This window comes from Clupea harengus, chromosome 16 (assembly GCF_900700415.2).
Source record: "Clupea harengus chromosome 16, Ch_v2.0.2, whole genome shotgun sequence".
NCBI lineage: Eukaryota > Metazoa > Chordata > Actinopteri > Clupeiformes > Clupeidae > Clupea > Clupea harengus.
Window position 1 is genome coordinate 451,600 of NC_045167.1, and position 27,642 is coordinate 479,241.

The 27,642-nt window shown below is 43.2% G+C and overlaps 2 protein-coding genes and 1 long non-coding RNA gene across 6 annotated transcripts in view; 2 read left to right on the plus strand and 1 right to left on the minus strand.

Moving 5' to 3' along the window:
• The first annotated feature begins 200 nt into the window (after nt 1-200).
• LOC122133565 lies at nt 201-10,602 on the plus strand. The gene is made up of 2 exons (XM_042710018.1): nt 201-1,638; nt 8,751-10,602. Exons 1-2 carry the CDS (start codon nt 1,212-1,214, stop codon nt 9,353-9,355), a joined length of 1,032 nt encoding a protein of 343 aa, XP_042565952.1. The 5' UTR covers nt 201-1,211; the 3' UTR covers nt 9,356-10,602.
• Nucleotides 10,603-12,269: 1,667 nt separating this feature from the next.
• Nucleotides 12,270-14,954, minus strand: LOC105889649. Of its 2 annotated transcripts, none has more exons than XR_004165383.2 (4): nt 14,681-14,954; nt 13,359-13,609; nt 12,920-13,249; nt 12,270-12,781 (listed from the first exon to the last, which is right to left on the minus strand). It is a non-coding gene; the product is annotated as an uncharacterized LOC105889649 (long non-coding RNA). The 2 variants fall into 2 exon arrangements; XR_004165382.2 differs by having other exon boundaries at nt 13,093-13,249; nt 14,681-14,952.
• Nucleotides 14,955-14,961: 7 nt separating this feature from the next.
• Nucleotides 14,962-27,642, plus strand: part of scyl2 (SCY1 like pseudokinase 2) — a 30,835-nt gene continuing 18,154 nt past the window's right edge. For 2 of the 3 annotated variants that reach the window (XM_031582446.2, XM_031582448.2), the window contains exons 1-9: nt 14,963-15,086; nt 17,440-17,627; nt 18,884-19,041; nt 22,818-22,962; nt 24,853-25,002; nt 25,346-25,567; nt 25,702-25,818; nt 26,346-26,471; nt 26,771-26,947. In XM_031582446.2, the coding sequence (XP_031438306.1) occupies nt 17,451-17,627; nt 18,884-19,041; nt 22,818-22,962; nt 24,853-25,002; nt 25,346-25,567; nt 25,702-25,818; nt 26,346-26,471; nt 26,771-26,947 (1,272 nt within the window). In that variant the 5' untranslated portion in view covers nt 14,963-15,086; nt 17,440-17,450. Of the gene's footprint in view, nt 15,087-17,439; nt 17,628-18,883; nt 19,042-22,817; nt 22,963-24,852; nt 25,003-25,345; nt 25,568-25,701; nt 25,819-26,345; nt 26,472-26,770; nt 26,948-27,642 lie in introns of all 3 variants that reach the window. The other variant, XM_031582447.2, reaches the window with a different exon arrangement.

Below are 27,642 nucleotides of genomic sequence, written 5' to 3' on the forward strand. Positions count from 1 at the left end.
ATAAGGATTTTTTGTCTGACGAGCTGGAAATCTTTATTCAATAATCGAACTGCCTAGAGAGCCGCAGGGGTAGAGGAGCGGAGTTAAGATGTATGTTTACCGACATGGGACAAATGGGGAAAATGATAAAAGGAGTTGAAGAAGTGCTGCATCCCTCGAGGGGAGCGGATAAATGCACTAAGGAATTTAGAATTAGTGCGAAGAGCAATGAGAGCCTGTATACTGTAAACTGATAAAGTTAGGGGGAAACACCATAGTGTATATAAAATAATAAGGGTATAGTGGGTAAATTTAAATTCTCTATTCTCCTCTATAAAACGGACAGAGACGGAGAAAGACAGGATCCTGAGGGTGTGGGCTGTTTGAGTAGCGGAGCACCAAGGGTGGGGGCTGTTTGCTCATTTATGCTCTGACACACACACGGAAAGAAAGAGAGAACGTACATGGAGGAGAAGGAGGGGTGAAGAAAAGGAAAAAGCCCAGAAGCTTAGTGAGTAAAAATGGAGGGGGCTCGTTCACTCATCCTGACAGCGAGCGCGCAAGGTCGCGAAACAGACAGAGGAGATTTTTAAGAAAGCTAAGAAAGCTAATTCACTCATTACTTTTGAGTACGTCTTTGCGCAAACGCCTGTATTGAGACTAATGAAAAGAAAATTTCCATACATAAAACTGTAGTTGATACGTAGTACCCGTTAATACATAGTGTTGTGAGATATGGAGTAAAATATGCCTTTGAATCAGAACCAACCACGTGGTTAAAAGAGATAGTCATATTGTATTAAGTCATACGCGAATGGGGGCCAGTACGGGTACTGATACTGCATAATTGGGAAAAGTAGACAGTAGACTGAAGTGGACTGAACTAAAAAAGTGAACTGAGACGTGAAACAGAAGACGTGAAACAGAAGTGAAACAATCATATGAAATGGCGAACTAGCGTTCCCGAGTTAGATAATTTTAAATATAGAATGTTGCTTTTTCCCAAGTGATAGGATGTTCTGAGAGAGGCACACACACATGGTTCACACGCTATACCCCCTGCGCTGAAGAAGGAGAAAGGAGGGGGGCCACACGCCCACCCAGACACATACCTTCGCACACACTTTAGATTACACACACTTTACACACCATTATTTAGCACCCAGAAAATTAGTGGGCAGAGGCAAACCTCTGTCTACTTTGACCCCTGTATTAAGAAATGATTTGGCCGGATGATTAACTTGATATCCCAGCAGGTACGGACTGGTGTGGAGACAGAAGACCAAGGCTGTTTGAAAATACTTCCAGTGATCATAGGAGATCAGGTATCAACTGGTATAATTTCTCACACTGTGCACTGGCTAAAACTAAGAAACATGAGTCGGACTAACCTACTCATAGTAAAACAGTCAGGAATAAACAACCCTCTGATAGATTGGCTAAATGATAAGTTCTGGAAGTGGGGAACATGGTTGAGACGAGTGTTTCTAGGAGTAGCAGTGGGAGGTGCCATGCTGATAGCTACTCGCACAATAGAGAGAGCAGTCAATGGAAAAGATGGGAGCCCAGGTGCACCACCTGAGTGGCAGGCAAAACAAATAGAAACCCTCCCGGTCGAGACACTAAAGGGAATAGGAAGTGTACTAGAGGGAATAGGAGATAGAGTAGAAAAGGAGGGGCTATGTGTTTCTCTCACAGACAGTGAGGAGAAGGAGGGAGATGCAGAGGAGCCCAGAGACTGTGGTAACACCATAGAGTGGAGCAAGGTAGAATGGACTGAGCCGGAAGGCCCTTATAATCCTGATTGTCCAATAGGCAACTACTACTGTTAGCATGGCTATGGAGATGGAGCAGGATGGATGTGTTGGAAGTGGTTAGAAACATACCAGAAAGAGATGGGAAGATTGTATGAAGAAGCACGATTGGTGAATGATAATTGGGCTCAAGTGGTGGGTGAGCCGGATGATTTTGAAGGGATGCTGCTTCCTACAGGCAGAGACCCCACACCGGATCCTGAAGTGCTGACTGAAATGTTAAGTCGGCATGAAACAACATTGAAGGAAATGTTTAACCTTGGAGGGAAGGAGGTGGATGTCAATTTCTTTCAGGATGAGACGGAGGGGAGAGAGAAACTGAATGCGGCTGTGGAGAGCGCACAGTCCGACTGGTTCGCAATCATGGAACATTGCTACTGGCGTGAACCACAAATGAGAGAGATGGAGGCATGGGAAAGTAGGGAAAAGCATAAGCGTAAAAAACGTAGGAGGCAGTATTAGATAACAAGGAATGAAAGTGCGTATGAATGGATGCGTTGGCTAAACTGTGCTGGCTATTTGGCTTATGTGCTAGGATTTCAGTATAGGAGTGCATATTGTGCTTATGTTCTCTGTTTGTCTTTGCTCAGCTTAAGCGCTTCTGTGATGGCTATTATTTCTGCAGTCTGAGCTGACGCGGGTTGTGGTATTTCCTCCGCCTGTATTGTTTTGGCCCCTCCTTCGCTCCACTCGACAACAGCATAACCTGCTCTATTTGCTGTTTCTCCCTTGTGAGAGCTGCCGTCAGTAAACAGTTCCCAGTCTGGCGTTTCAAGCGGCTCGGAGTACAATTTGTCTCTTAATTTGCTGTCTCTTTGCACTTGGGTCACACAGTCATGTGGCAGTAATTTCCCCCCATTAATACCTCTGGCCATGTTTGCATAGTTGTTTTTCGGGGCTTTGAACACTACATTGGCTCGTTTCAACGCGTCTTCGATTTTGATCTGCCTTGTCGCTGAGAAACTAAATGCATTGGATGCCAGTAGAGCTGTTACACTGTGATCAGTATTAACTATCAATGGATGGCATAACACAATATGCGCTGTTTTCTCTATTGATCTGGCAATGGCCGCTAAGAACCTGACACACGGGGGTTTTCCATTCTCTACCGTATCCAGTTTGCAACTGTAATATGATAGCACCCTCCTCTCTCCTCTTTCTTTCTGATAGAGAACCGCATTCACTGTTCCCTCCGTCTCCGCCACATCTAGGTTAAAATCGATGTTGTAATTCGGTGCTGCCAGATGAGTGGCCGCACTCAGCGCTGTTTTGACTGCTTGGAACACCCGATGTCTCGGCACTGTCCACAGTAGTTCGTTTTTCAATGCTCTGTGACCTACCTCAGTCACCATTTCTCTTAGAGGGAGTGTTAACTTCACATAGTCGGGCACATATGTTCTGCTATATCCACACAACCCTAGGAAACCTAACATATCTTGCACTGTTTTAGGCTGCCCGTAATGCAAGATCGTGTTTCTGTGCAGTTCTGACATAGCTGTCCCATTTTTCCCCACTACTCTTCCCAGGAATTCGACTGAGTTTCGTGTTATCTGGCATTTTTCTCGTTTTACTTTAAAACCCGCGTCCGCTAAGGTTGTCAGTAATTGCTTTGTGGCATATAATCATTCCTCCGCTGTTTTAGTCGCAAGAATGATGTCATCTGCGTACTGTATTAGGATCGTGTCTTTAGCCAGTTGTATGGTTTTTAAAATTTGACTAAGTGCCAGGTTAAACAGGCCGGGGCTGTCTTTGTACCCTTGCGGCAGACGGTTGTATGTGTACCGTTTGTGCCGGTATGTGAATGCGAACCACTCCTGACACTCCTCCGCTAGAGGTAGGCAGAAAAATGCATTGGCCAAGTCAATTACAGTGAAGTACTTGTGTTCCGGATTTATGGCTCGCAGAGCTACGTATGGGTCCGGCACGGGTAAGGCTAAAGTCGTGGTCGCTTCATTAATTGCCCTCAGATCGTGCACCATTCTCCACCCCTTGTTCCCTGCTTTTGGTACTGGTAAAATGGGCGTGTTCCATCTAGCCCCCGGCGCCGGTCTTAACACCCCTGCTTTTAGCAAACCCTCCACTGTTTCAGCGATTCCCTCCTCCTGCTCTTTCTTTAGCGGGTATTGTGGCTTCCAAATTGGTTTGCTAATGTCAGGTTTTAATGTCAGGGTAGCACATCCCTCTATCCTACCTACATCATGCGGGTGTGTAGTCCACAGACTACCAGGCACTTCGGTCAGTAACTGATCAGCGTCACTGTGATTAGTGTTGACTCCGGCGATGTCACGAGGTTTCTCCACTTTCTCAAGCTTAGCCATGTCCCACGCATCAATTGCGAATCTGCGGAACTGACCATCCCTTGAAACCTCCACTAATTCTTCAATGTCGATCCAAGCCGCCTGTTTTGCTCTGGCCATCATTTTCCCTAGACTCGCTGGCGCGTGTTCTCCTGTCAAGGCTAAGGTTATGTGTGGGAAGAATTGTTCTCTGTCTGGCACCCATTCTGCCTGCTCGGGGGAGAGTTCTACTGCAGCTGCAATTCCCTCTGGCCCTACGATAATGTGTGTGGAGTGTATCTCTTCTTCCTGGCCCTCCCTTAGCTTCTCCCACCTGTTATCATATTCCAAGTCAGTGTCAACAGCGTAGTAATATGTTATGTGATATGGATCTGTGGGTTCGTGGTATGTTATCTCATTATTCATTTTCTTTTTCCACTCATAATACTGTCGTAGTAGCCCTGGGCATACAGAATCGTGTGTGAGTCGGGACCAGTAGACCTCCACAGTGTTACTTTTTTGTTCAGGGGCTTCAATGAGTATAAACTGTCCATGTGTTCGTGTCAGCTTAGGTTGTCCTGGCCATTGTATCTCTAATCCGTCTGGTGAACATAATATTTTCACCCCCATTTTTGAAAGTATGTCTCGCGCCAACAAATTAACCGGGCAATTAGGCGCTATAATTACTGGCTCTACCACCACCTGGTTTCCGAATCGCATCGTGATTGGCTGTGTATATGGTTGCTTTTCTTGTATCCCCGAGAATCCTATGGTGTTAAGCGTTTTACCCGATAATTCTATCCCCTCTGGTCTTTTGGTCAGTGTGGTGGCCGCAGCGCCCGTATCGATCATGAAATCGATTTTTTCATTTCCAATTATACCCGTTATCATAGGTGGAGACCAGGGTGGACTAAAATGAGTGGATTCTCGTGGGTCCCGTCAGTAGGTGTCACCATAGTGGTATGACCATTCGTCATACCCGTCTGGGACAGGTCCTGCGCTTACCCCTTGCATGTTCGCATTCCCTTGTCTCCAACCCCCTCTATTCTGCCCATTTCCACGACCTCTGCCTCTCTGTGGTGGTGCCGCCTGTCCCCCTCTATGATTTACATTGTTGTTAGCCCTCCCTCTGCCTTGTTCTCTTGTTATTGGTGATCCCTGGGGTGCTTCCTGCTCTTCGTACTGGGGGTGGTATGGATAGGGAGGCAGGCGATCTGTCTGGTTACATTCTTTGGCTATGTGCCCATAATTCCCACATGCATAGCACTGCATATCTGCCTTGAGTGTTGTCCTACAAAAACGAGCGCCGTGCCCATATCTGCCTTGAGTGTTGTCCTACAAAAACGAGCGCCGTGCCCATATCTGCCACATCTATAGCAATGGTTCTTGCCCCTGTCTTGTTGCGGGACCGGCCTAGCTGCTTGTTGCACAGAGGCCCTGCTTGTGGGGGGGTAGGCTTGTGGCGCGGCCGCGGCTGGTGTGACAGCGGGGGCCATGACGCTTGGGGCGGGTGCCAAAATGGCCTGTGCTGTTGCTTTAAGGGTCGCCTGTTCTAAAGCTTTTGCCATTTGTTCCACCAGTCTATCTCCTGTCTTGCTACCCAACCCCTCCTTCTTATCTTTTTCAGCCTGCCTGTAGCGTCTCAGCCCATGGTCCACATGCTGAATCCATGTGTTTTGAGGTTGACTGTCTAAACCCACTGTGTCTTTTAACTTGTTTTGGAGATAGGCTGGCAGTCCTTCCACAACTCCTCTCCGGAAGTGCAACAGTGATAGCGCTGATGCATCCGTGCGCTCACCGGTTCCTCGTTCCCACATCTCTGACGCCCTAATTTCATACTCATGTGTGCATTCTTCCTCTTTTATCTGAAGACTTAGTGCATCCACTGTGAAAGTGGTGGGGTAACTTTCCCTTAATGATTTCCATATGGCATTCCTATATAAATCAAAACTGTCCTCCTCTGGGCTCAACAAACATCCTGCTACGGTCTGTGCCTCTGCCAGGGCTTGGCTGGCGTGAACTTTTATCAGCATTGTGCGTATGTCGGCCAAGGCCAAGGTCTCATGGCATGTTTCTCTCTCAAAAGTGGTGATCCAGCTAGCCGCACCGTTGGCTATTGGTGGCAGACGCTTGACCAATGTTTCTAAGTCTGTCCTGCCCCATGCTACATACTTTTTCCGACTTTATGGATGCCCTGTGGCTATCAGGGGGTACATCCCTAGGGGGAGTTGATCAGGGGTTGTAGCCCGACTAGTCACAGGAGTAGCCTCGTCTGAAAAAGTGACCTGGGGTCCCAGTGCTCGAGCAGCCACCGGGGTAACCCTTTCTCCATATGTGACCTGGGGTGCCGCGGCAGTGGCATTGGTGGATGCTGACGTAGTCATCATAGTGACCGGGCCGACTGATCTTACCACCGCAGCAGGGGGCGGGAGTGGGGTTAGTGGGGCGCATCTTAGTTGATGCATGTGTTCCCTGTTTAACTGTACCGGGAGCTCGCACCGTACAGAGGAGGTTTCACTCTGGCCAGCCCAGTCCTCGAAATCAATCAAATCATTTACCCCTCCTATCCTTTTTTCCCCTCCTAATATCCCACTCATCATCAGCCTCTCCCCTGTGATTATAACTCGCTCCATTTCGCGTCTCCTGTCTCTTTCCGCAGGGGTCGAAGTATACAGTGTCTGCTCTGGTACACCGAATGCAGGGGTTTGTAAAATGGACAGCTCTGCATGTCTCTGAGTGCCACACGCATTTTTTCTATGTGGATTCGGATTTGTGGGATACCTACAGTCATTAAACATGTCTCTTTCTCCCTGTGGTGTATGATCCTGTGTGTGTGTGCCTGTGTTCGCGCATGCGCCTCTCAGCCCTGGGCTGTGTGTATCAGCCACCACTTCAGCTCGGGCGGGGGTGTGTGCGCTGGGGCCAGGAATGTGTGTGTGAGTTCTCTGAGGTGCCCCCACTTCTCTGTCTCTCTCTCCTGCCTCTGAAAATTCCGGACCACTGTTTTCCGGCCCCAATGATTCCTGCTCCAACAAATAAGTTTGACCCCTGTTTCGGGTCCTCTCCTCATCAGACAATTCACTTCTGGTCATTAGGGATCTCAATAGATCATGTGTGCTCGCCTCTGCCCTTAGACGCATGTCACACATCTCCTCTGATCTAGCCAGACGCATGTCACACATCTCCTCTGATCTAGCCATCGTCTCTTCCACTAATGTGGCTAAAGCTGCTGTCTGTCCTGTCAGTCTATTTACCTGATCCTCCATCAGTTCAGATCTTGTTCTCACCAGTGCGGACATTTCCTCCATGCCATCATCAATGATTTCTAATCGCTGTGCAGGCACAAGGAGCATGGGAGCCTGAGTTATCGGGCTTTGTTCTGTCAATGCATATGGCGGGGGTGCTGATGTCACACTGTCGGGGAGCGTAGGATACAGTTTTGTTCCAGTTCTCCCCCCTTCGCCTGCTTTTGTGTCAGTTTGTGTGTCACCTGGCATTTCTTGTTTTTTCTCCTCTTTCTGTTTCTGCATTTGATTTTTGTTTTCCGCTATTACTGCTCTTGTACTTAATCCCAGCAGCTCATCACTGAACATTCTTTCATCTTCCCATCTCTCTATCGCCCTCTTTCTCAGTCGGAGGAAACCCCGTGCGCCTATCATACGTCGCTTCTCATTCAGTTCGTCCGTTGTACGCTGTCTCAGCAATTTGATCTGCTCCTTGTTTGGCATTGGTTCTCCTGATTGGGGATACCACGCTCGGGTGATCCATACGGGCACTATTCTCCCCAATCTCCTCAGTTTCTCTTTGGCCATCGTTTTGACATTATTTTTCTCGAAATGTATTTCGATGTCCATTATCAATTGCCCCGCTGTTTTCTGCTGCATGTTAATCTGATCTGCCATGATTTCAGCCCCTGTGTATATCCACTCTTTCTATCTCGTTCCCCCTAGCTGCCGTCCAATCCCCAGCTTCACTGACTGCAGCCCACTCACCCGCCTTTCTCTGGCGTTTCAGAAAATCTCTGAATATGAGAGCTGGGTCAGGAGTCGGATCTACTAATTCCAGTCCAATCAAAACTCCCCCCAATAATTTCTGTTCGATAATATTTGCTTTTACAGCCCGAAAATCAAGTATTTTTCTGTTCGTCAGTGCCTGGTTTCTTGCGTATCTTTCTATGTCACGGTCTAACTCCTTTGTAATATCGTCTTTGTAAAACTGTATTCTTTCCCACAACGGAAATAATGTCACCCCCAACGCGTCGTACCAAACTTCGGGCTCGCCCCGTATGCCACCTAAATTCCACCTGCGATATTTTCCCTGATGAAGATCAGTGCCACTCCAAAATGCATACGGTATCAATGTTGCTTTGTACTGTGTCACACCACCAGTCGTATGTGCATAGTCATACACTCTGCTAAACAAATCGTTCAAGTATGCTGCTTTCGTACAATTGCGTATTATTTGAGTTTTCCGCGCTGTGATCTCCTCTGCTTGTTCAGGGTAATAACGTCTGACAAACTCGTCGTCCACCCCGGAGATAGTAACACGCTTTCTCACTATTTCAACTCCTTTTCTTAGACTTATCAAAGTGTCAGTCCACCAATTAGTGAAAGGCCCAATTATCCTGTCTTCCCCCACTCTCACTGGTCCACAATAGGAAGTGTACTAGAGGGAATAGGAGATAGAGTAGAAAAGGAGGGGCTATGTGTTTCTCTCACAGACAGTGAGGAAAAGGAGGGAGATGCAGAGGAGCCCAGAGATTGTGGTAACACCATAGAGTGGAGCAAGGTAGAATGGACTGAGCCGGAAGGCCCTTATAATCCTGATTGTGCAATAGGCAACTACTACTGTAAGCATGGCTATGGAGATGGAGCAGGATGGATGTGTTGGAAGTGGTTAGAAACATACCAGAAAGAGATGGGAAGATTGTATGAAGAAGCACGATTGGTGAATGATGATTGGGCTCAAGTGGTGGGTGAGCCGGATGATTTTGAAGGGATGCTGCTTCCTACAGGCAGAGACCCCACACCGGATCCTGAAGTGCTGACTGAAATGTTAAGTCGGCATGAAACAACATTGAAGGAAATGTTTAACCTTGGAGGGAAGGAGGTGGATGTCAATTTCTTTCAGGATGAGACGGAGGGGAGAGAGAAGCTGAATGCGGCTGTGGAGAGCGCACAGTCCGACTGGTTCGCAATCATGGAACATTGCTACTGGCGTGAACCACAAATGAGAGAGATGGAGGCATGGGAAAGTAGGGAAAAGCATAAGCGTAAAAAAACGTAGGAGGCAGTATTAGATAACAGGGAATGAAAGTGCGTATGAATGGATGCGTTGGCTAAACTGTGCTGGCTATTTGGCTTATGTGCTAGGATTTCAGTATAGGAGTGCATACTGTGCTTATGTTCTCTGTTTGTCTCTTATCTTGCTGTCCCTCATTTTCCCACACATAATCGCATTGTTTAGGGCAAATGTGCCTATGATCTTTTTTTTTGTCCCTTATCTGTCTGTCTCTCATTTTTCCAACATATAATCGTATTTTTTAATCATACATAAAGGAATGCAGTTAAATGATAATGTAGTTGTAGAATGTAGAATGCATAGTCAAATTTATTACATAGTTAATTTCTTTTTTAGTAAATGCCTGTATTATGAGAGGTCTTACTTACTATATAGACAATGGTTAAAGGAAGTGCATAATTTAAACTTTCAATTGATGTAGCATGGGCCTTATTAGGTCAAATATATACTGTAGTATTGCATGGTACCGTATGAACAATATACTCAATTGCATTTTTTATTTTTCATAAGAATAGGTGTTTAGACACTAAAAGGTTGCGCTCTGAGGGCAGACCTCAAGTGAAAAGCGCGAGCGGTTCTACCAAAGCTATGGTAAATCGATACCTGACGGGGGCAGGTATCCCCGCGACAGAGTAAGCGCCTGGAGGTGTATTATGCTTTTGCTGTGCTAGAATGCGAAAGGAGGGTGTTTTGATATTATTGTGTAAAGTAATTAAGAAAACCACCCCAAAATGTAACCCTGCTTTTTAGTGCTTGCGTGAGTGTGGTGTTGACCTCATAAATGAGGTCAAAGGAGGGATTGTAAGAGAAAATCAAGTTTAGTGTGAGTTCATCAACAAACAGTTCTTAGTATAACATACTAATTTTAAGTTCCAAGAAATGAGGCCTGCTGGTAATGGAGCTGTGGAATTTGACAGGGCCCGCTCTGGCCAGCCTAACTTACTATCTTTTAGGTCAAAAAGGCCACCACGGGACAGACCAGATAGTAGTAGCAGGTGGGGTGTGAGAACCAAGGACTTTCTCTGAGGCCCTATTGTCAAAGAACTTAGTTAGTTACAGTTCTCCAGGGGATCTATGATTAAGCAACATTGTTGCGCTTGAGGGGTTAAAAGACTCCACTGTGTAAGATGATGTCAGAATGCATTCTCCAGTTGTGGGTGACAGAGCTCTGTGTGAACTCACCTAAGACTGAATCTTGTACTCTTTTAAAACTTAGTAAACTCAACTCAAACGTATTGCTCTGTGTGGCGGTCTTTACTTTGATTCTCTGCAACCAACACGTAGATTTAGTTTAAAACAATACTCAAACTCCTACTTCTATATGGTCATCTACACATACATGTATATACACATATATAGTACATGATGCATAAGCGCATAGAGTACATCCTCAGAAGTATCTATTAATTCGTATCAATTAGATACTCTTTGGACTTGTTTTTATCTAATTATTGCAGTTGGGTAGCCTGGATACCAGACCGAACTTAGCTCCGCCCACACATTTTTTGGTTGGGAAGTTCGGTCTGGCATTACTCCATTGAGGAGAAATGATCTGCGGACAGACATTGCCGTACCAATCAAATTGTCAAGGCAGGCTTTATACGATGATGGACAGATGATCAACCGTAACGTAATCAACCACGTCACCAGAGCTTTTGGGGTGAATTCATTTTCAACAAACATGGCTGCCGTTGGAGAGCAGAAATGTGGAAATTCGAGTCTGTTTTAGAAGACATTGACAGCACATTCATTTTGAAAGAGGAACAGAGAAACGCGATCAAGGCATTTGTCGATCGAAAAAAAAAAATGCGCCGTCCTTCCTACGGGATCCGGTAAAAGTTTAATGTATCAGCTGGCCCCATGGTCTACGTTATGGTCATACTACGTTGCTCTGATTGGTTCTAGATATATACAATTGAGCGAAGAGGCATTTTTTTTCCTGGTTCGGTTGAAACACGCCCCATAATCACAGCCCATTGGAGCGGTATCAGACTCATATTCTGACTAGAATTATGAGTATGACATCGTCAGGCTAGGAGTTGGGTGTAAGGAGTTGAGAATTATTTTCGCTAGCAAGATCTCATTTGATGATGCATTCCATTAAGCCTACTGCCAGCAGGCACATTTAAAGAAATATAATCTGATTGATTGGGGTGATGAGGCACTTAAAATTAGCCTACACATTTTCCCAACACTTTTAACTTGTTAACGCATTTAACTTGCCTACGATATTTTGCCATGCTTCTTGTCGAGCCCTCGCAGTGGTGGCGGTGTTAGATTTTGCCATGATTATGGTCTTGATTTCCTCATGTGTTCATGATCTCCTCCTCGTCAGCGGAGAAAAAAAAAAAAGAGGCTCTTTGAGTTTATTTGCCATTGTACTGTTAGAAAAATCATGGTTTCGGTGATCGACGCTTCCCCCTTTTGAAGTAGGACGGGCACCCTCTATTATGACGGGTAATAAAAACCCTCTATCATGTTGGGCCAATCCTGCTTACACACAAAGCAGAAATGTCTAAATTATTTACACTGTTTTGTACAATAATGGAAAAAAAAAAAAAAAAATCTTAAAATAAAGACGTAAAGCGTAAATACAGTCGGAACAGTGTTTTTATTCCTGAAAATGAAATAAATAAGCAGGACAGTGACATGAACACTCAGGTGTCTGCAACAATGCCCCCACCCTGAATGCTTCAAACCAGTTGAAAAGTCTACAAATATTAAAATATGAAGAGTACAGCAAATGACTTGTATTAGCATCAAAACACTTTACTAATATGATTGTATTTTAAAAGTACAGAGACAATATTTGCTAGCCGTCGAGCCATGCACCCTCTGTTAAGAGTTTTTGTTGACTCCATAGTCAAACAAAACTTCCTCAATCACAATTAAACTCCTGTTCTTCTCCATCCATTTCCACTGCAAAATGCATGGGCTTAATGTTGGTGTCCCTTTTTGAGTGATTGATAAGCCTGCCAACAGTCTGCATCCCAGGGTGGCAATGACAAGTCTCTGAATGGGCATCAATGCACATTGACAGCCCTTTGCTATTCTTGAAAAAGAAGCAATACCCAGTCTCCTTTTCGTTGGTGCGTCAGTGAATTTCCTCGCAGTCCTTCTTACTAACCACAGGTCCATGGTAATCGCAGACAACCTCACCAGCCTGAAATATTCGGGTCGTGACGATCCCTCTGCCCCCTCCTGTAACTTCCCTAATGTGAAGTCCTTTCCACTGCTGCGTTCCCACCATTGTCTGGATCTGTTTGCTGTCCATAATACAGTCATCAGATCCAGATGGTGGCCAGTTCTGGATAACTTCCATGGCTATGTTGGCAGTCATCCCCTTCCATCCCTGCTTTCTTACCCATGCCTCGACCCGATCTTTGGTTGGCATACGCCGACTGAATTGTTCTGTCAAAATAAATGACAAGTTTTGTTAGTCATGAATACAATAATTGAAATCTTTGATTTGTGCAACCAGTCTTACTTGAAAGTAATGTTATATATAAAAAAATAATAATAAATACTAAAAAATTAAATAATAAATACTCAGCATGGGTATGGTTTACACGCATTTGCAATTGCGCAGCCCCCCAGTGTGTGTGTAGAGCTTCCGCTGCTTGTCTTGAGACATCCCTGCGCTCTTTCACTTCCGGCTGTTTCCCACTCAGTGTAACAGGGTGGTTTTCCAAGAGGCTATTGAATGCCTAGTGGAACCTGACCTTTTCATTCTCCTCTGGGAGCTTGTGCAAATGTATCAATGGCTGTTTCAAGGAGAGGACAGCACAATGGTCACCATGGCTGGAGGACTCTTCGGATTGAAGAATATTCCCTTCTCCAAACAGCTCACGACTGGCCCCTTCTCCAGAAGGCCTGGCACTACATAAAAATTAAAAATAATGAGATAAGAAAAACAAGTGTGTTCGATATAGATAATGGTGTGCTTGACTATGTTGGCATTGTCTTGACAAATATAAAATATGCTCACCTTGACATCTCACCCATCCTGGTCAATATATCAGCGGCCATCACAACTGCCCCACGATTTTTCATGCGGTCATGTTTTACAGCTGTGTTGCCACAATGGGCCAGGTAGTCAGACACCAATGCCTTCTGAGGCTCATCCAAGAAGCGGTTAGCTTCCCTCTCAAATATTCTCCGCACAGTCTGGCTGTTCACATAGGGGAGGTTGTGCTTGTCATGCAGGCGGTCCAGGTCAGAAGTTGGGTTGTTGATTTTCTTCCCCGTGGAGGAGACAAAGAAAAAAATCAAATCATCACCATCCTTCCATCATGTCCCAACTCTTGCTGGTTTTTGATGGCTTAGCTGGGTGGGCCAGCTGGACATGCTGGTGTGGCTAGCCTACCAAGCTGAGAACATGGTCATGCCGATGGGAACTTTGATCAAGCTGGTCATGCTAAAGAAAATATTTTTTATACATAATGTCAACAAACTCAGTTACTCTCCCAATATCCTTTAAACATCTCAGCAAATCGTGAGGTCCTTGCCAGCTCCGCTTAATAACTCACTCCATTTAGTTAATGTATCAATTTCACAAACCAACACAAACATACACTGACAGCTCCAATGTTCTGAGTTCTAGTCCCACAACAGTTAGGTCCCCCAAGAAACATGTGCCTGTACTGTATTCCCTGAAATGGGATAGGGGAAAGTGACTGTTTAGTGTGGGGGTAGTTATGCTCTGTGTACTAATTGTATTATATTCTGGAATCTTGTTCTGATTGCAATTATATTTCAATGTATGGTAATAATTGTAAATGTATTCTACACAATGGTATACGGGATGTGTAGCTCCCAAAGCAGGGGTTTTCAGCATTCTAAAAAAACAAAAATGTGGGAGAGCATTGTTGATGAAACAGTCTAACAAATTGGCTTCTTTCTAGAAACTCAAATTAATAATTATGTTTCGAGACACTGTAGAGGTGAAAATTGATACAATAAATAACACAAGACAAAACTATTTCCTCACTTCTCTTAAAATGTAAGGACAAAAAAACTCATGGCAATCATTCTGAAAAACTAAACTAAACTAAAACTAACTAAAAATATTATACATTAAGTCTCTTGAAGCATTTGTCTGTTATGAGGTTGAACAAAGGGAGGGCCCAAACAAGCAAAAGTTGCCCTTCAAATAATATCCAGCCCTGATTAAGCAACAAGCTAAAAAGATTGGCCTCACCCAAAAAAAAACTAGCAAAAAAGTATTTAAAAAAAATCAAAGTAGGCCTACCATATATTCCAATGGTCCCCAAATAGGCAAGAAAGAGAGGATATACTTCATAAACTTACCACAGGCTGCTTACAGAATTCCTCCAGTTATCCTTTTGTTTGGCACATGGCTTTTCCACCTGCCAGTAAAGTCTCCCTGGTGTCCCACACATGCACTTCCTTCCTGCTTCCTCAGGTGTGCTTTTTATAGCGGATCTTCGCCGCTCCAATATGGCATCCACGCAGACAAACGTTGAGGTTTCCACTCAGCATTCGTTTGCATCTGGCTATCAACTGTCGATGCTGCTGATTGGCTGCTCACCGGCATGTCCCTCCTCCTGGAAGTGGTGTGTACTTCCTGATGCCATATGCCGATTGAAGACTCTGTATGAAGAAATGGAGGCCCTGCGGTGCGGAGTGTATTGACATCGTTTTTTTTTTTTTCAGTTGAGGTTGATAATCATCAAGGTGGTGTGAGTTCGTCCAGGTACAGTAGAAGTAAATAGGTTAAATGAATGAACAGTCCAGTTTTGCAGTTTCTACTGTAACGTGAAAGCATACTAGCTGAACATGTATCATTAGTTAGCTAATGTTAGTTTGAGCAAATTGTAACAGCTAGCTACTTTTTGCCCTGCGTTGGTAACGTTAGTAAGCCATTGTCATCTAACGCGAGCTAGAGCTTAAATAAAAGACATTATTGCCTCGGCGTCATACAGAGTGTAATTGGTGATTGGGAGAGTAACAGGGTTGCTGACTGAGTATTTAGTTAGCTCATGTACCTTGCTAGCTAACCAGCTGTGACGTTACACGAATTCTATTAAAGGTTGATATCGATATGGGCAGCTAGTAGTGGTTGTGATTAACTTCATAAAACCTCTGTCTTTGATCGAGGGAGGATAGTGTTGATGTCTTTGCGTAACGCATGGGTTATCATATTAACAGAAAAGTTATTTAGCTTGACAGCTGATTAGTTTAGAATAGCTAATAGTTTGGTTACATTTTCTGTGGCGTGATGCTTACGCACGTAGTCAAGGAATCCTATTTCTATTTCTACGACTTCGTGAAAGATGATGGAAGACGCAAATTGGTCTGCAGCGGTTAAGCTGTTATCAAGTGTGCGCCCAACGTTTTGTGTGAAATGTACTATGATGTGACTCACCTGATGAATTGGTTGGGCCAGTGCAGACCAATACTTCCGTGTTGTCATAGGATGCGTGTCATGTCCGCTACAATGTAAAAAAACATGCTGTCACACATAAGTACAGAGCTCCCTAAGGGTCATGGTGGCATCATCTGTTTCTCAAACTAGATATTCTGATGTTCTTATCCACTCCCACTTCTCTTTGTATTTTGGTTAAAGCTGATGTGCACTGTTCTGTAATGGATGTGGTGCACACCTTTGTGAGATATCTTCAGTTTCCTGCCAATTTATTGCGTGGAATATCCATACGTTCTTAGAACTATAATAGACTGATGATTTTGAAAAATCTCAAATCCATCTGATGGTTGGTGGTTGATGGTCGATGGTCTGATCTGATGGTTGTACTCACGCAGGCCAGTATCCTGAAACCTCTTCCTGGTGGTTGATAGAAGGTTGCAAATGGTATGGAATTCTCCATTCTCAATATTATGTTCTTGAACTTCTTATGTTTCCAAGTGATTTCTGCAGCCTTGGCATAGTGAGCGTGGTCGAAGACGCAGACAGTGTCCTTCAGTTCGAGGGTCTCTATAGGGACACTATTTCACTGCTTTTGGCTTAGTGTTTTATATCCTTGCTTATGGTCTCTACTGCAGCCCCCCACAAGCTTTCACTCAGTCAAGCTCAATATCTTCAGGAGCAAACACAACGCCGGTGAAACAAACAAGAGCATTGGACAAACCCCCAATCCCTTTTTTGCCAACAACAGCTTACACGACAAAGACGAGTACACAGAAGAAGACTAATGAAGAAGAGCAAGCTTAACAGACATAATTAGACAGAGCCGGAGATAAAACAGGGGTAAAACACAGCAGTCTGTGGGCAGGAAAGGAATTTCTTTCTTTTGCCGGTTTCTCCAGAATTGGCTACCCTGGCTTTAAGCATTTTAATCACATTTAGTCATTTTTTTTTCTGTTATTTCACAGCCTGGGAAATCTCTAACCACTCATAGGTTTGAGTTAATTAGCTGATTAGAGCTCTTCTCAGGTTGACATTTTTGTATTGTAAATGTTTTATTCTAATATTTTGGGATACTGGATTTTTGAGTTCCATGAGCTGTAAGCCATAATCAACAAGATTAAAACATGTCACTTCATGTGTAATGATTCTAGAATATATGAAGGTGTCACTTTTCCACGGTATTCAAATTTTTTGAGATGCACTTGTATATTTGTTAACTTTTGGTATTGGGCTCCGAAATGTGGGAAAATGATCAGATTTTAGGTGATTTTTGGCATGGAATGACACCTTGTATTACTTTTCTTTCAACTTACACGGACATTCCAAACTGGCGGGTATAATAGGCAGTCGTAGGAAGACTGATGGGCCGTTACCTTTTAACAGTTGGGAGTGGGAACTATTCCTGGGCTACCAGGTATCAAGTTTATCGTTGCAGCCCTCAAGTAGGAAGGCTGAAGCGACACAGCACAATGATGTGTTTGTGGAGCTGTCAGATGGATAAGAGCAGCAGGTGTTGGGCAACACCAATATCAAATTGGGTCTATCTGGTTCTTGAGTTAGTCTTTTCGTCCAATAAATATGATGAAGAAGCTTAATGATTATACTCCATATCTAGATTATATGTTTTTTTTTCTCTATTGTTTCAACTTTAAGTCATGTGTTGTCAATCTTGTGTTTCCAGTAAACCCAACCATGGAGTCGGTACTCAACAAACTGAAGAGTACGGTCACCAAAGTGACTGCCGATGTGACCAGCGCTGTCATGGGGAACCCTGTGACGAGGGAGTTTGAAGTGGGACGACACATCGCCAGTGGAGGACCTGGCATGTCCTGGAGGATCTACAATGGAATCAAGAAGTCTACAAAACAGGTACACTAGGGTTTAAAACAGGTACACTGGGGTTTAAAACAGGTACACTAGGGTTTAAAACAGATACACTAGGGTTTAAAACAGGTACACTAGGGTTTAAAACAGATACACTAGGGTTTAAAACAGGTACACTAGGGTTTAAAACGGGTACACTAGGGTTTAAAACAGATACACTAGGGTTTAAAACAGGTACACTAGGGTTTAAAAGAGGTGCACTAGGTTTATTCCCCTTTGTCTTTGGAGTCTGTACTCATCAGGGTAACGGGTGGGGCTGAGGTCAGAGGCCAACCTGGCAGATGAAGCAATCTTTCTTTAAAAATATGACACAGGTAGAACTGGTTGACCAAGTCGTAGCCTAGCCTAGTAACGCCTTGAATTTTTCAGAAGACCTTGTCAGTCATGCATCATCTATCAGTTGTCTGCACAGCAAACCAGTGATGGCCACTTATTTTCATAATTCTTAATAATAATAATTTCGTAATAAATCTGAAATAAATAGTTTTCCACCAACTTAAACAGTGATTCTAAAGGTACATTTGTAAGTTGACCCCACTCATAGATGGTACAGCGGTAAAGACAGAGGGGGAAAAAAACAATGCAAGTCCATTATTGTGACATTAGTGACAACTGCTTTATGCTTTGAGATTTTTCAGCCTTCTAAAGCCGTTTTCTCATATGAACTCCGGGACAAATTCCGGAGAATAAGTTCCCGAAAACAGGACATTGTCTGTGTCAAAACTGTTGTCAGCTATTGCTGGAAATAACATTTGATCAATATCAATCAATATCAATATCATATGGGCCCATGGATGACACAGTAGCGAAAGTGAACTAGACAAGTAGGCGTTCAATCCCTGTATGTGAATTTGAATTTAAGGTTTGCAGTGCATGTTTGAAGACATAGCAAATACCTTATGTATTAGCCAGGTTATTATTGTAATGTTTATGCAAACAAAACCTGCATGGTGCTGCTGATTTTATTTGTGGTTTTCAATGTTAAACTTAAATGATTTCAGTTTGTGTATCAGTACTTATTAAACATTTTCAGCAAATTTTCGCGATAATACTGATAACCATGATAATCACCAGGACACCAGCTAATATGTTGGCAGATTTTATCCGTGACACCTGTGCTGTCGTTGTTTTATTTTCAAGGTTTTTAACATGCCTTTTAGTCGGTTAGCTTTCTGGATTTGGATAAAAGCTCCTTACTTCTGATGGCAGTGATAATAAGTTGAATTTGTCATTTTCTTCAGGAAGTTGCTGTTTTTGTTTTTGACAAGAAGATAGTGGACAAATACCAGAAATTTGAAAAGGACCAGATAATAGATTCCCTGAAAAAAGGAGTTCAGCAGCTTACACGCCTGAGACATCCACGGCTTCTCACAGTTCAGCATCCACTAGAGGAGTCCAGGTAAGAGGTCCTTCCCTTGTTGACACACAGTGCACAGTATGTATATGTTAGTGGTCCTTCCCTTGTTGACATCCAGTGCACAGTATGTATATGTTAGTGGTCCTTCCCTTGTTGACACATAGTGCACAGTATGTATATGTTAGTGGTCCTTCCCTTGTTGACACACAGTGCACAGTAAGTATATGTTAGTGGTCCTTCCCTTGTTGACATCCAGTGCACAGTAAGTATATGTTAGGGTGTTTGAGGTGTTAAGAGAGGAAGAGCTCTCGAAGGAGAGTCTGCAAGAGATTCTTAAAGATGAAAAGGAATGCCCCTGCTCTGATGGCACTCCCTGGAGGAAGACATTGGCCGAGAAGGAGCCTGGCCTGTATAAAAGTACATGGGTGCAGACCCAGAAGTCACTCAGAACGGGATTGGAGATTGTTGAGATTGGAGTGTTGTATTTTGAGTTCAAACGCATTGTTTACTTTATTGGGTTAATGACTCCTTTTGAACGTGTGATTTAGGAAGCCTTTGAAAGGAAGAAGTTAAAGTATGAAGAACTTAAGGTTGGCAAGCATACACATAGCTTTTGAGGACAGTCACGTAAAGGAGCTTTAAAGAAGTTGTTTGAGGCTGCTGAAAAAGCAAGCTGGTGGTTATGGCTGAGGTGCTCACAGACTACTAGGGGGAATGAGTGAATGAACCTGAGGCATGGGGAATCTTTTTGGAGGTGTATCTCAAGGTGTATCTGTTGTCGGTTCTGGTGGCGATGTGTCCTAACCAATCAGAAGTATGGAGGAGGCTAGTCTGGGCTGGCAGGCGCCACTGTTGAGCCTTCTGGAGGTGTCGTGGGCATAAGTCAATGAAACACAAATGAAAGGAGGTGTCCACTTGACAACCCCTATCAAATACCCATTGGTGCACAATACAGCATACAGCATCTGGATTGGTTGGTATGGGTCTTCGTACGGTACTTTGTTTTTAAAGATTCATTTTGGGGGTTTTTATGCCTTTAATCAGATAGGATAGTAGATAATGACAGGAAGCGAGCTGGAGAGAGATCGGGAGAGGAATTGGGAAATGATTGCGAGCCGGACTCGAACCCGGGTCCCCAGGCCCATTCATGGTTCAGGGATGCTGCCGCCTGCGCCACAGCTCCCCCTCATCCTTTTCTCTCCCTTCCCTAATTCCCCTTTTCCCCTCCCTATCTCTTCTGTCTCCAAGCAGATGCTTCAGGCTCTGGGCTCTGGAAAGCGCATTGAGACAATTTCATAGTTTATGCGCAATATAAATGAAATTGAATTAAATTGAATAATACTTAAGGTAGGTTGTTGGGTATGAGCACTTGCATGTGACAGTGAGGGGTTTGGCTGCTGGGGGAAATCTCCAACCAGAAGCACAAGGAATGTAACATCCTGAAGTGAAGGAAGTGATGCGCCATTGACCAGGGGAGACAGAGCAGGACGTGCAGTAGGATTGATACATGTTTATTCAGGAAGGCATTTCTGGCCTTGTGTTAAATCGTATGTTAAAATGTTAAAAAGTTTTCTATTATGCTTATGTTAATTCATTTTTATTTTATTGTATTATTATAGTTCGTTTTTAATATGTTGGCACTCTGAGATTCTTTTGAATGAAGAGTGCATTACAAATAAAATACATTATTTATTATTATTATTATTTATTTATTATGTTTGACCAGGGGAGACAGAGAATGACGTGCAGTAGGATTGATACATGTTTGACCAGGGGAGACAGAGAAGGACAGGCAGTAGGATTGATACATGGTTGGCTTTTTGGTGCCTTGTCCTCAGTGAGAGGACTGAGCATGGAGAGTTATGCACCATCAACTGGAGGTGGTGGAGGATTGAGTAATGATTTGAAGGTGGCAGTGTTCATTTTGTTAACGCTGACGAGACATATAAATCTTTGAAAATGAAGACGTTAAGTAAGTCAACTTTTTTCATTGATGAGACGAGAACAGCACAAAAACTTCAAGTAGAGATGGAATGTAGACTTCAAAGTTACATTCATTAACAAGGCTAAACATTAAATAAATTGGCCTGTATTTTCCTTCTAGATCATTCTTGCCTGTGGGCATATGACATGAGAGGCTGAGTGGTATGGTGTCCTGTTCATGCTTTCTCTTCCCTCCCATGTGTCGGAGGAGTGGAGTCAGTCAGTGGCTGCTGAACTGATGAGCTCTGTCATATCTAGGTTATGCCACCTGCACAACTTTAACGTTAGATTTGGACTTTAAAAAAAGTACTGTCTAGTCACATTCATTAATTTTCTCTGTAAATAAAGACAGAATGACGAGAGAAAGCCATGTGACGAACCACGGACATCTGAAGACACACCAATGCCACATTGTGAGTGATATTAGTTAGCTAACTAAGCTATTTGTGTGGCCATGAAGAATTGCAAGAGGAATAAAAAAAAAAGATTGTGGGACATTGTACCACTACTTAGGACTGCAGGAGCCAACCTAAAAGGACGCCACGGACAGCGCACCACTTGTACAATCTAGCTCTGAAAAACAGACGAGCAAGTACTTCAGACTTGACACAGGGGTTCTCAATGGAAACCTGAGGTTCTATGACAGCATAAGCTTAAAGATAAGATTACACTTGGCTAAAGAGCATGATGAATATTGGTAGCACATTCTTTGCTCAGATGAGATGCATTAGTTTGGCTCAGATGAGATACACTAGTTTGGCTCAGATGAGATACATTAGTTTGGCTCAGATGAGGTCAAGCCTGTTTGGTGCGAAGTGCGAACCTGGCCAGGACTACCACAGGGAATGTAGAACGATGGGAGTGTGATGATATGGAGCTGCATGAGTGAAAAGTGGTTGGGAAATAACATTGAAAGATTGCACTGAAATATCGTCATGTTTCGATGGATGCCATGTGAGAACACCACTGTATACTATAATATAATATAATCAAGCTCTATAAATTAGCTCTGAAGTTAATTGTGGTTGCGTGATTAAGCAAAGGACTTGATGGAATGCCTGTCTGATGGGTCGGGTGTAGGTTTATTCTGCATATTCTGTGCAACAGATCGAAAGCACACACAACACGCTACAACGGAGAGAAAGAAAGAGGGATTGTTATGAGGTATTGTCCATGGTGTAGTGTCTCTTCTGTGTTGGCCTTGCGTCCCTTTGTCTTCAACGTCTCCTCAATGTGGTTGCCTATCTCCCAAAGCACTTATTGCCTCATGGAGAAGCGCATGTCTGTATCAATGGCAGGGCTGGCCCTCACCAATGATGATGCCACTTCCTAGTCTGCACAGCACACTAGTGTGAAGTAATCCAGTTTTGAAATGACACATGTAGAAGTGCAGATATTCACCCCTACTTCAAATTACATTTTTCTTTACCCCTGACATTTTTCTGCATATTGTCCCGTTGAGTATAAGCAGTTCACGCATATATTGGGCAAAACCAACTTTGCACACTTTGACTATCACCTTAATTTGGCTCTTTTTTTTATCTCCCTCTCAACATTCACTGTGTTAGTTCTCAATTTCTTGGTAACATTGTTAAACACCAAACATTTTCTGGTTCCCTAGGCAAGCAGCGGTCAGGTTGGGATCATACATGTTTAAACATAAAATGACAGTAATGTAACAGATAAATGATACACAAATTAATGTGAGAAAGTAAAACATTGTCTGAAGAATAAAAATAAATTCTCCCACAGTTGTTTTTCAATTCAGTTGGTACTCCCGTTCAATTTGCAAATTGCGTGTTCACTTATTGTTGCTTTCTCTCTCTTTCCCCCAGAGACTGTTTGGCATTCTGCACAGAGCCCGTCCAGGCCAGTTTGGCCAATGTGTTGGGCCAGTGGGACGGTCTGCCAACTCCAGTACCTACAGATATCAAGAACTACAAACTGTATGACGTGGAGATCAAGTATGGCCTCTTACAGGTAGACATGGTTTGCTAAAGCCATAAAAATGGTGAATTGACTGTATTTCCTTAACTCTAAAACACACTTATGACTGTGAGAATGAAAACTAACAGTAGCAATTGCTGTGAATAGGGAATAGAGAGACAGCTAGCTTACATTATTGTGACACAGCTCACATGTCAAGCAGCATTTCCATAGCACTTGCAATCACATGTGATTTTGTTTCTGGCTGCTTCTTAATGCTCAGGGGTTGCCAATGGCGCCAGCAACTTAAAAAAGAAATGTCCTAAAACCACTTAAAAAACTGTGTGAGGAGAATAAAGTGAACAACATGCACATATCAGCCTCTGAGCCAAACAAACTGCTCTTGATGTCCCACCCACTAGCAAAGAGGGCGTATTCATGGTAAATAGGCAGTCATTTTTGATAAAAAAAATATGAATTAAAACTTTCCAGTAATAATGGTCATACAAAATGTTGCTATGACGTATGCTATCTCTAAGGCCTCTCTCAGGACATTTGTGTTTTGACAGCAAAACATTATTAACATTATTAACATCCTACAGTACTTTTTCCCCGAAAAGGGTGAAACTTCAGGCTCTGGGTTATGGGGGTTTAATATAGTGGCAGTGATGAGAGAGAGTACTATAGTGATACTCTATAGGGGTTTAATATAGTGATACTCTATGGGGGTTTAATATAGTGATACTCTATGGTATAGTGATACTCTATGGGGGTTTAATAGAGTGATACTCTATGGGGGTTTAATATAGTGATACTCTATGGGGGTTTAATATAGTGATACTCTATGGTATAGTGATACTCTATGGGGGTTTAATAGAGTGATACTCTATGGGGGTTTAATATAGTGATACTCTATGGGGGTTTAATATAGTGATACTCTATAGGGGTTTAATATAGTGATACTCTATGGGGGTTTAATATAGTGATACTCTATGGTATAGTGATACTATATGGGGGTTTAATAGAGTGATACTCTATGGGGGTTTAATATAGTGATACTCTATGGGGGTTTAATATAGTGATACTCTATGGTATAGTGATACTCTATGGGGGTTTAATAGAGTGATACTCTATGGGGGTTTAATATAGTGATACTCTATGGGGGTTTAATATAGTGATACTCTATAGGGGTTTAATATAGTGATACTCTATGGGGGTTTAATATAGTGATACTCTATGGGGGTTTAATATAGTGATACTCTATGGGGGTTTAATATAGTGGCAGTGATGAGAGGACTCTATGGTAATGGGGGTTTTGCCACAGCATGCCAAGTGCTTATGAGGTCAGGGAGCTTTACCCCGCCTGGGCTACACTGGGCTCCACTAAACCTGCCTGGGCTACACTGGCTAAACCTGCCTGGGCTACACTGGCTAAACCTGCCTGTGCTACACTGGCTAAACCTGCCTGGGCTACACTGGCTAAACCTGCCTGTGCTACACTGGCTAAACCTGCCTGTGCTACACTGGCTAAACCTGCCTGGGCTACACTGGCTAAACCTGCCTGTGTCAAGCCTGCCAGCAGAGGGCTTTCTCTGCTAAATGGAATTAAGACAACACTGCGAAAAAACATTTTTTTTTACCTGGTAGCCTGTAGGTTACATTTGATACTTTTTTTTAAACCGGCAACAGATGTTACAGATAACAGATGTAAGCCTACATTTGAGTGGCTAATGTGGAGGTTTTGCTCAATCATTACTGTTTGTTTTATTTAAATGTAACTGTTCAGTAAATAGTCAAACTGATTTAAGGTCATTGACCTTGTTGTGCATTGTATTACTATCGTCGTGTTAGTGTGACTTTAAGCTAGTACTTTCTGGCTGAAAGACATGAGATTTGTTGATGCAGAGGTTTCTGGTTGTTGCCCTTTTTCTACTTTGGTAACAGATATCAGAGGGCTTGTCCTTCCTCCACACGGGTGTAAAGATGGTCCATGGCAACTTGTGCCTTGAGAATATCATTATTAATAAGAGTGGATCCTGGAAGATCATGGGCTTCGACTTCAGCATCTCTTCCAACAACCCTTCGGAGGCTGAGGTGAGGCTGGTTTCCACTCTGAGCTGTGACCGACACCAAAAGCATTCCTTTTTGGATTTGCTGACTAATGTCACTGTGCTTATATGTGTATTATAATTAGAGGGGGCGACAGTGGTACAGGAGGTAGAGAAGTCGTTTAGTAATCAGAAGGTTGCTAGTTCGATTCCCTGTCGAAGCGTCCTTGAGCAAGACACTGAACCCCTAATTGCTCCTGATGTGCAGTGTGCCATCAGTGTAAATGTAAAAAATGTGTATACATTGTAAGTCGCACATGTGTAAGTCGCTTTGGATAAAAGCGTCTGCTAAATGACTAAATGTAAATGTATCCCTATGTTTGGACCAGGCGAAGTATGTGTGTAAGGAGTGGGACCCCAACCTTTCCCCTCTGTGCCTCCCCAACCCGGAGTACGTGGCGCCAGAGTACATCCTGTCCGTCAGCTGCGACTCCGCCTCAGACATGTACTCTCTGGGAGTCATCATGCATGCAGTCTTCAATGAGGGGCGGCCCGTTTTTCGGGTCACCAAGCAGGACATCTTCAAGAGCTTCAGCAGACAGTTGGACCAGGTGGGAGGGCCTTATGAAGTAGGACGTTTCTATGCATGTGTACACACACGCCTAGGTCATTACATTTCAAACAGTCTAGGTTGTTTAGTGCACAGTGGTTACAGTTACTGAGTCATGCCCATGTTCTGATGTAGCTGAGTCGGCTGAGTCCTGCGGTCCTGAGCAAGATTCCAGATGACGTGTGTGAACATGTGAAGATGCTCCTGAATGTCACAGCCAGTGTGCGTCCCGATGCAGATCAGATGACAAAGGTAAGGTCCAGACCAGCATCTTTAAACATCTCATCGCTGTGCTTTATAGAGGAATGAAATGAGGGGACAGGCTTTTTACAGTCTGTGTCTGCCAGAGATGACATCTTTTTGCCCTAATGTAATTATTGCTATTGGGATGTAAAAAGGATTTCAAGAAATGTAACAAAAAACACTTCTGAAATATATATCGCTTGGCTTATTTTGTGTCTGAAATGTAGAATGTTGAATGTAGAATGTTGTGGAATGTATGTTGTACATTGTTGTTGGTGTTGGCAGGTATTCTAAAAATGTGACATTAAAAACATTAATCTTTTGGCACAATAGGACATATAATTTCACATATTGAATTTGGTTAAGGTTAACATACGTATAAAAACATATGTTCATGTACAATGGTACAACACAATTGTTACCACAGAAAATTTTAAAAATACAATCTTTGATATGTTTAGGTACCTTCTGGTTTGTTTTAACATAAAATGCATTAAATAATATTAACAAATTATTCATCTTTTCATTTTTAACAGATCCCGTTTTTTGACGATGTTGGGGCCATGACTTTGCAGTACTTCGACTCACTCTTCCAGAGGGACAACCTCCAGAAATCCCAATTTTATAAAGGCCTTCCGAAAATCTTACCCAAACTCCCAAAGGTGAGAAGATTGCACTTTTAAGGCAGTGTTCAGTCCATTTCCCCCTCGTTATCCTCTTTGTAATTTAGGGATGTAGATGGTGTTTGATACTGCAGATACAATAACTGCTACACCAGTGTTTGTTATTGCACACGCTACACCATTCAGAAAAGACAGCTGAATGTGTGTATTTACTTTCAGCTACTTTCAATCACTTTCAATATATCTGTTCATCGTCATTGTATTTGTCATTGCTATAGTATTTTGTCATGTAGTTGTATTTGTCCGTATTTAACATGTGATCTTTGTTACTTACACAGAGAGTGGTGGTACATCGTATCCTTCCAGCATTGACATCGGAGTTTGTCAACCCAGACATGGTCCCTTTTATCTTGCCCAATGTGCTGCTGATAGCGGAGGACTGTACCAAAGAGGAATATATCCGCCTTGTCCTACCAGGTCTCACCCCTGTCTTCAAACAACAGGAACCTGTCCAGGTATTGCTAATACTACATGTTCCCACACAGTACAATGAACGTTACATAGACTAATACACGTACTAATCATGCAATGGCTGTATCATTTAGAAATATGTACATTAAGTAATAATCATATGCTGGAATAATGGCCATAACATATCTTCCAGCCTGCTAGATAGATCAGTGTGATGGAATTTTGGCTTCCTGATCACATTTCCCGATGGATCAGAAGTTCTGTCTAGACAACACTCAGCATTTATTGGAAACCCGGTGATGAAGGGACTGGGCTTCATTTAACATAAAGTCTGGATGCCTCAGAGAATCATAGCTGAGTTCGATTACTACCAACCGTACTCAAACACCTGGCCATTGGCTGGCTAATTAATCCATCTATTTTTTTTAGGTAGAGGAAGGTACAGAGAAATCTATAAAAAATTCTAAACACAAGAGTCAGTAACATTGGCTTCATATTATGAAGATATTCATTAGAGCTGTGGGAAACACACACTATAGGAGGGACTCGTGGGAAACACACACTTTAGGAGGGACTCGTGGGAAACACACACTTTAGGAGGGACTCGTGGGAAACACACACTATAGGAGGGAAACACACACTTTAGGAGGGACTCGTGGGAAACACACACTTTAGGAGGGACTCGTGGGAAACACACACTATAGGAGGGACTTGTGGGAAACACACACTTTAGGAGGGA

What these genes read in the sequence shown, in the direction of transcription:
- LOC122133565 (XM_042710018.1), top strand. Translation starts at nt 1,212, where the DNA reads ATGATTAACTTGATATCCCAGCAGGTACGGACTGGTGTGGAGACAGAA. An exon ending in TGTACTAGAGGGAATAGGAG is followed by an intron (nt 1,639 to 8,750) that starts ATAGAGTAGAAA and finishes AGGGAATAGGAG; the next exon opens with ATAGAGTAGAAAAGGAGGGG.